This window comes from Otolemur garnettii, unplaced genomic scaffold, assembly GCF_000181295.1.
Source record: "Otolemur garnettii isolate 467f Iridium unplaced genomic scaffold, OtoGar3 scaffold00038, whole genome shotgun sequence".
NCBI lineage: Eukaryota > Metazoa > Chordata > Mammalia > Primates > Galagidae > Otolemur > Otolemur garnettii.
Window position 1 is genome coordinate 10827175 of NW_003852433.1, and position 7757 is coordinate 10834931.

The 7757-nt window shown below is 46.4% G+C and overlaps 1 protein-coding gene across 1 annotated transcript in view; it reads left to right on the forward strand.

Annotated features, from left to right (window-relative positions):
- KSR2 (kinase suppressor of ras 2) overlaps positions 1-7757 on the forward strand; it is a 424985-nt gene that overhangs the window by 353560 nt on the left and 63668 nt on the right. Inside the window, exons 10-11 of the mRNA XM_003789934.1 lie at positions 1731-1899; positions 6950-6991. Of these exons, the coding sequence (XP_003789982.1) occupies positions 1731-1899; positions 6950-6991 (211 nt within the window). The remainder of the gene's footprint in view (positions 1-1730; positions 1900-6949; positions 6992-7757) is intronic.

A 7757-nucleotide genomic window follows, 5' to 3' on the forward strand; every position in this document is an offset into this window, starting at 1 on the left:
TGTCCAGATCCGCGCTCAGCGGGGTGATGTGGCAATCTGAGAAGGAAACGTGCTTCTGTTTGATTTCCAGAGTCAGATGTCAGGTTCTGATTCCTCAGTAAAACTCTGTGTTTCTGTTTCTGGCTGGGAGTTGGGACCTAGGCCACTAACTGTCTGGATGACTCCAGGAAGTCACCCCCATCTCTGAGTCTCACTGTCCCCACCTACAGAATGACTGTAGAGATGATAAAAACTCAAACTCTGTCCTCAAAGAGGCAGAGATAATCCCTTCCTCCATAAAGGCAATTATTCCTTCCTTTATGGCACAAAAACCATTTTGGGGGGTGAGTTTAAAAGGGAGAAAATGGGAGCCAATAAGTCTAGATTATGCTTCAAAGGAGTTTGCTGCAAGAGAAACAAGGATGGAAGGTGGTTGAAAGGAATTTGAATACGAGGATGGGAGAGGGCACAGCCTGTCTCTATGCTGAGAGGAATAGTACAGTGGAAAGAGAAAAATTGAAGGTTCTAGAAAAAGATGGTTTTAGACAGGAGAGATGATATTAGGATTGAACCAAGAAAGTGAAAAATCAACCCCATTGAAAGAATGAAAAATTGTCATATACAACTATGCTGAGAATTTTACGTGCTTCCATGTCACTAATCTCCATGCAGCCCAGGGCATCTAATGTTACCATTATTCCCACTTTACAGTGGCCAAAACTGAGGCATGGAGAGGCTAAGCATTTTGTGCAGGATGCAGAGTAAAGAGATGGCCGTGGTTCATCTGAGTCTGGATTCTGCTTGTGTTAGTTTTCTGTTGCTGCCGTAACAAAAGGCCACAGATCGAGGGACCAAAGCAAGAGAAATTCAATCTCAACGCAGTTCTGGAGGCCAGAAATCCAACGTGGAGACATCGGCAGGGTTGTCACAGCAGGAGGTGACAAAGGAGAATGTATTCCAGACCTCTCCTGGTTTCTGATGGCTCCTCAGCCGTGACTGCATCACACGTCTCTACACCTGCCTGTTCTCTGTGAATGTCCTATCCTGCCTCTTTGAAGGATGTTTGTCATTGGATTTAGGGAATACCCTAATCCAGAATGATCTCATCTCAACATCTTTAATTATATCTGAAAGACCCTTATTCCAAATGGGAATGAATTCTGAGGTTCTGGGTGGGCATATCTTTGAGGGGACACTGTTCAACTCACTACGCTACTCATAAGCCCAGCCATCAAGGCACACGTGGATTCCACTTTCATCCTTGTTTCCAAGCTGTCCGGGAGCGAGGAGGGGGAGTCTTGGCTCCAACTGACACAGGAGTGAACACGCCAGAGGCTCACTCTCATGCTCGATCTGGAGCTGTCAGGCCGCTAATTCTTTAATAAACACCCAGGAGGAGAGGTGTCAGAATGGGAAGAGCATTCTGGGCTCCTCAGCATGGGATTTTCCAGAATCAAAGAGGCACAGGGCACGTGGCTGTCACCTGTGTGATTTGCATTATGTGGTAGCCTTCCCTCTGGGGTCTGAGCAGTGAACAGGAATGTGACTACAGAAACTGCTCCTTCCATAGCTGGGTGCTGGCCTCGGGGATGGTGAAGCAGGCAGGACTTGGGAAGAATTTGGTGAGAGAGGATAGGGTGTGAACGGCTGAGGATGCTGGGGCAGGGGCCTCTTCCAGCTCAGCTCATCCTTTCAGCTCTGTCTCCGTGTCCCAGCCTGACCCTGACATCTGTCCATTTTTCTTTCTGTAGGACCACATCCCTGTCCCCTACCAGCCAGACTCTAGCAGCAACCCCTCATCCACGACGTCCTCCACACCATCCTCGCCAGCACCTCCTCTGCCCCCCAGTGCCACGCCGCCTTCTCCCCTCCACCCGTCCCCGCAGTGCACGAGGCAGCAGAAGAACTTCAACCTGCCAGGTTCCTCCAGGGCTGGGGAGACGTAGGGTGGGCAGGGGGTGAGGGGCGATCATTAGGGAGGGGTATGTTCAGGACAGCCTGTGCTTGAAGGGTGATGACCACAGAGGGACAAGGTGGTAGTGCATGGACTGACCTTTGTCATATGCAGGGCAATTGCCAGGTATTATCTGATTTCATCTTTAGCGTAGCCACGAGGTAAGTATAACATTATCAGCTCCATTTGACAGACAGGTGTAGGAATTCTTGGGAACTGTTTTCTGGGTATAAGCAGCAACCCAGGGTCTTCACCTTAAGCCTGAGTCACAGAGGGAGACATTTGCACAAGAGCTGACAGGAGTCTTACAAGTTCAACTGGTTAAAATTGGCAGAAGGATCCTGTGCTGCAGATTTTAGGGAACATACCCCCGAGCAGGGCTGCGTTCAACCCAGACATCAGACCAGGACTTTGCATGAGCAGTCTGATTGGTTCCTGATGGGCGACTTTACTTCCAAACAACATAGTTGGAGGAGACGATCTGGAAGGTTCCTAGGGCACATGGGCTGTTGACCAGAAAGTATACACTGGGCTTTGAGAAGGTGGTAGAGAAGCTGCTCGTTAGACATTCATGGGACACTTTTCCTCCTTTAGTTGGACCAGACCTAAGAGTCTCTGCACTTCTTGTGGGGTCCCAGGAATGCTTCCAGTTCTGCTTTGTGGCACTGTAGCTGACTTCAGGAGGGCAGCTGAGGGGACTGGCTTGGACAGTTGGAATCAGGGTCTGGATCTGTGTTGTTCAACATGGCATGTGCTTGTCACATTTTACATGAATTAAAATGAAATTCAATTAAAAATGGATTAGTATAGAGTATAACTGTCTTAACACAATAATTAAGTAAAGGAGATCAGGTATATATTAACCAGTGTGATGTAAGCATTCCTAATTCTATATGAAATCAGCACATTGTACCCCATAACTGCATTAATGTATACATGATCTATGTGTTTCTGATTTAATTAAATAAATAAGGGAAAGCCAAAAATAAAAAAATAATTTGAGCCAAATAAAAATGTTGTTTAATCAAGGAAAAGAATGCAATTCCTCAGTTACACCAGCCACATTTCAAGCGCTCAACATGACATGTGGCTGGTGGGGGTTGCCCTACTGGACGACTCAGGGTCAGAACGGTTCCGTCATCACAGAAAGTTCTGCCAGATAGTGCTGGTCTAGGGGCCAGTTTGCGCCTTAGTCATCAAGCTTCAGGGTGGGGGAAAAACATCCCAGGTCCTCGGCCACAGGTCATACTTTCCAGTTTAACCAGCTGTGAGTGGGTGGCTGGGAAACGAGTGGAGGCCCTACTCCACACCTGACTGGATGGACACTGGCAGAGGACACACCAGTCATTTCACCTGCCCACCCTGTTTTGATCTGGGCTACGTCCATAGAGATGGGGTATATTTTGAAGTCCTGCAACTTTGGGGTTTTGGTGGAGTTCAAGGCTGAGGCATACTAAGTACTAGGTATGGAGTGATGTACAAACCACACATGGCCTGTTGAGGTTGTAACCATAAACTAAATGGCTTAAAACAACAGGACTTTATTTTATAGTTCTAGAGGTCGGAAGTCCCAAATGAGGTTTACTAGGTTAAAAAAAATCAAGGTGTCAGCAGGTCTGGTTTGTTTTGGAGGTTCTTGGGGAGAATCTTGCCTCTTCCCAGCTTCAAGGGGCTGCCCACATTCCTTTGTTTATGGCCTCTTCTCACTCTAACCCCTGCATCTGTGATCACATCTGCTCTGAAACTCTCTCTCTTACTCTCTCTGACTTTCCTTCTTGTAAGGACCCTTGTGATGACATGGAGCCCACCAGATAATCCAAGATAATCTGACCACCTCAAGGTCCTTAACTTAATCTCCTCTGAAAAGTCCCTTTTGACGTGTAAAGTAAATGCATTCACAGTTTTCAGGCATTAGGATTTGGACATCTTGATGGGGCAGGTGGGGGGGCATTCTTTTGCCCACTACAGACTCTATTCTCATGGACTTCATAGTACAGTGGAGAGACAGATGTTAACCAAGCAAACATACTCATGAAAATAAAATTATAAATTGTAAAGGAAAGAGCAAGGCTGTGGGCGATTGCAAGAGAACATGTTTGTGTTGAAAACATGTGTGATATACAAACCACCCAGGTGGCTGGGTTCTCAAAGTAGGGGAGTAGGGCACAGGCCCTGCCATGGTAAGGGGCTGAAAGAACATCACAGCGGTGCCACAAGAGCAATAAGCAGTGGAAAATGGTGCCAATGAGACTCAGAGCTGCAGGGTTGAGGGCTGGCGGGAACTTAGCTTTTATTTGAGACTCATTGGGAAGCAGTTGAAAGGTTCAGGCAGAGGAAGGCTTGATCTTTCTCCCTCCCTTCTTGAGGACCACTCTGGCTGCTCTCTGGAGAGGCCTCACGGTCGCAGTAGAATCTCCGCCTCGGTGACCTGCCTGTCTCTCCAAGCTCCTCTGCAGCCTCCCAAGTCCTAAGTCCTCTTGGATGCCAGAAATCCAGGAGCCACCCAGCTCTCCCAAGCAGCCCACTTGAGGTCACCAGCTGTTCTTTGGAGGCACTTCTTGCAGGTATCTGTCATCAGCAGGAAGAATAGGCCTCCTAGAGACGTCTTTCTTCCACTTCTAGCCACTCTTATCACTTTGAGTCATCAGGAACAAGCTGTCCTGTGGCACACAGAAGGGTCGAGGAGGGCATTGGCTCTGGGTGTGGAGGCATCTGCCAGTGTCTCGTTGCCTGACACCTGTCCCTTCTCAGACTCTTGGTCTCCACTGCCCAGCCCCTCCTTCTCAAAAGCACTTAACTGCCAGCTAACCTTTTCTGCAGATACTGAATTCCCCTCATCACAGTCAGAGCCAGGGAGGGAAGGGATCAGCTAAGCCTCTTGAGAACGGCAGGTAGTTTTTTTTTTTTTTTTAATTTTAGCCCCTGGTTAACTAATAAAAATGGCTGTATGCAATGAAAGCCGTAAGTTACCCAATAGGCAAAAAGGTCCCTGAAATAAGGAGGATGCTTATTTTAAAAAGAAAAAACATTTGATCTATCACCTTGAATATGTTGCCTCCCATCCTATATACCCCACTTTCTAGAATCAAAAATTTCATCTATCTGGACTCCAACTATTTGAAAGAATCAGGAATTTAAGCCTGAGGTTTTTGCTGTTTTAACTATGATAAAAGTAAATTAATTCAACAAATGTGTGTCACACACCCACTGATGCAAGGCACAGAACCAGGAGCTTGGCATCCTGAGATAGTCAGACCTGTTTATAAATCAATTCTAGTTTATAAATTCCAGTTTATAAATCAATTCTAACCTCAGGGGCAGTGTTCCATCCACTTCCCCAAAGCAATTGACGGAGTACTTGAAACTGTCTATTTGTCTTTTAATTATAAATCGCTCTTGTCTGTTAGTTGAGAGAGCTCAGAGAGAGGTTTGTGTATTCATCACAGCTAATAGTATCTGTCACCTTCTGTAAACTCTTTATCTCATGCAACGATGATTTTAGCCCTTTGAGGAAGGGACTGCAACTGTCCCACTTAGCACATATGCATGCTGAGCCTTGGAGAAGCTTGCTTTGGCTTTTGCAAGTAGCCAAAAGCAGATGAAGCAGTTTACAAGATCAGCTTCTAGGCCAGCTCTAAATTACTGTGCTAATATTTGGTAAACCAGCTCCAGGGGTGGCTTGTCCCTGAATGTAATCAAATTGTTTCTGGAAGTGGATTCACCAGTTTGGACTCACGTCTGACCACATCATTTACTTAAGGGTCTAAACTTCTTAGTACCCTGTCTCAGATACTATATGGGACACCATTTTAGGCACTGTACCCCAATGGAGTAACTGGTAACATTAGAAACCTCTGAAGTGTCTGAGTCCCCTGGCCTGCAGAGTGAACTAAAAGTAAAAGAATTGTAAGAGAACCAGCTGTAAAGTCCAGGAAATTTTTTTTAGATATTTTTTTCCTAAATACAGAAGTTAATTCATGTTAGTTGCTTGTGGCAAATATAATCATATTTAGCACAAGCAACCTCCCTCCTACCCCAAAAGATGTCCATGTTCTAACCCCTAAATCTGACTTTACATGACAAAAGGAACTTTGCAGAGGGGGTTAAGTTATAGATCTTGAGATGGGAAGATTAGCTTGGATTATTATCCAGGTGGGCCCCAAATAAAATCACAGGCATCCTTGTAGGAAGGAGGCAAGGTCAAAGGCAGAAGAAAGGGGTAGAAAACAGAAGCAGAGATTGATGTACGGCAGGAGCCTCAAAAAGCTAGAAAAGATAAGGAAAGGGTTTTCCTGGAGCCCCCAGAAGGCACTAGCTTTGCTAACACCTTGATTTTAGCCCTTTCAGACTCATTTCAGACTTTTTTCCTACACAACCGTAGGAGGAAACATTTGTGTTGTCTTAAGCCCCTAAGCTGATAGTCATTTGTTACAGCTGTAAGAAAGAAAACTAATACAACGTTGTACAACGTTCAACACAGGGAATTTGGAAAACAGAGGAAAAGCATAAAGGATTTTTTAAAACACTGCTGGACTCACCCTGCCAAAAGGGAAGAAGATTCATATTTTGGATTGTGGCTTTATGGACTTTTTCTCAGCATGTGTATAAATATGCATTTGAACAAAATTGGTATCGTACCCATGTGGTGTTGTACCCAGGATGACTCTCCAAGTTGGAATGGTCTGATCTGGGGGAATGTGAAACATCAGATGGGGCAGCTGGTTTGGGTATTTAGAGTTCTGGGGGTTTTTGTTGTTGTTGCCGTTTTTATCCGGGGCCCGCCAAAAACCCACCACCTCCGGTATATGGGGCTGGCGCCTTACTCCTTGAGCCACAGGCACTGCCAAGTTCTAGTTTCTTTCTACATGATCTCAGTCCCTTGTGTTTCAGGGTGTCTGCAGAAGTATTCGGGGTGGGCAGAGAATGACTGCGTGGCGGCCCTGGGAGCCTAACTGGGGCTCACAGGGACATCGTCTGAGGGGAACGCTGACTTGCACATTTTCTTTCTTTTGCAAGCATCCCACTACTACAAATACAAGCAGCAGTTCATCTTCCCAGGTGAGTTTTGTGTGAGCTGGAAACAGCCCCTCTGAACAAGCCCTGCTGAGGTGTGGGAGCTGCTAGAATGATTGGAGGAGAATGTCATTTGGTGGATAAGATCCAAGTGGCTGGTAGTGGAGTCACTGTACCCCAGGATGATGGCTGAGTGCAAAAAAGGTGAAGTAAAGAGTGGGGAGGTCCCAAGGTATAACGGAGAGGCCGTGGAAGTGAGTACAGGTCGGGTGGGGCCTAGAGCCCTGTGGCAGGAGATGGCCAGACGGGCTTGAGTTGAGTGTAGAAAAGATGTGAAACCACATGGTCTCACCATCCCAAAGGGTCCAGATGATCCAGGAAGGGAGAAAGGGGATTAGCCCAGCCCATGCACCCAGGGTCTGGTGAAAAATCATTAGCTATTCTTTCTCCCAGAATTTAGGACTTTGGGGGTAGTTGTAGATCCCATGTGTGTTTTGTTTGTTTGTTTGTTTGTTTGGAGACAGAGTCTCAGTATGTCACCCTAGGTAGAGTGCTGTAGTGTCACAGCTCACAGAAACCTCCTCCTCTTGGGCTTAAGCGATTCTCTTGCCTCAGCCTCCGAAGTAGCTGGGATTACAGGCACCCACCAAAACGCCTGGCTATTTTGTTGTTGTTGTTGTTGTTGTTGTTGTTGTTGCAGTTGTCATTGTTGTTTAGTTGTCCCAGGCCAGGCTTGAACCCACCAGCCTCAGTGCATATGACTGTTGCCGTAACCACTGTGCTACGGGCGCTGAGACAGTATTTTTTTTTT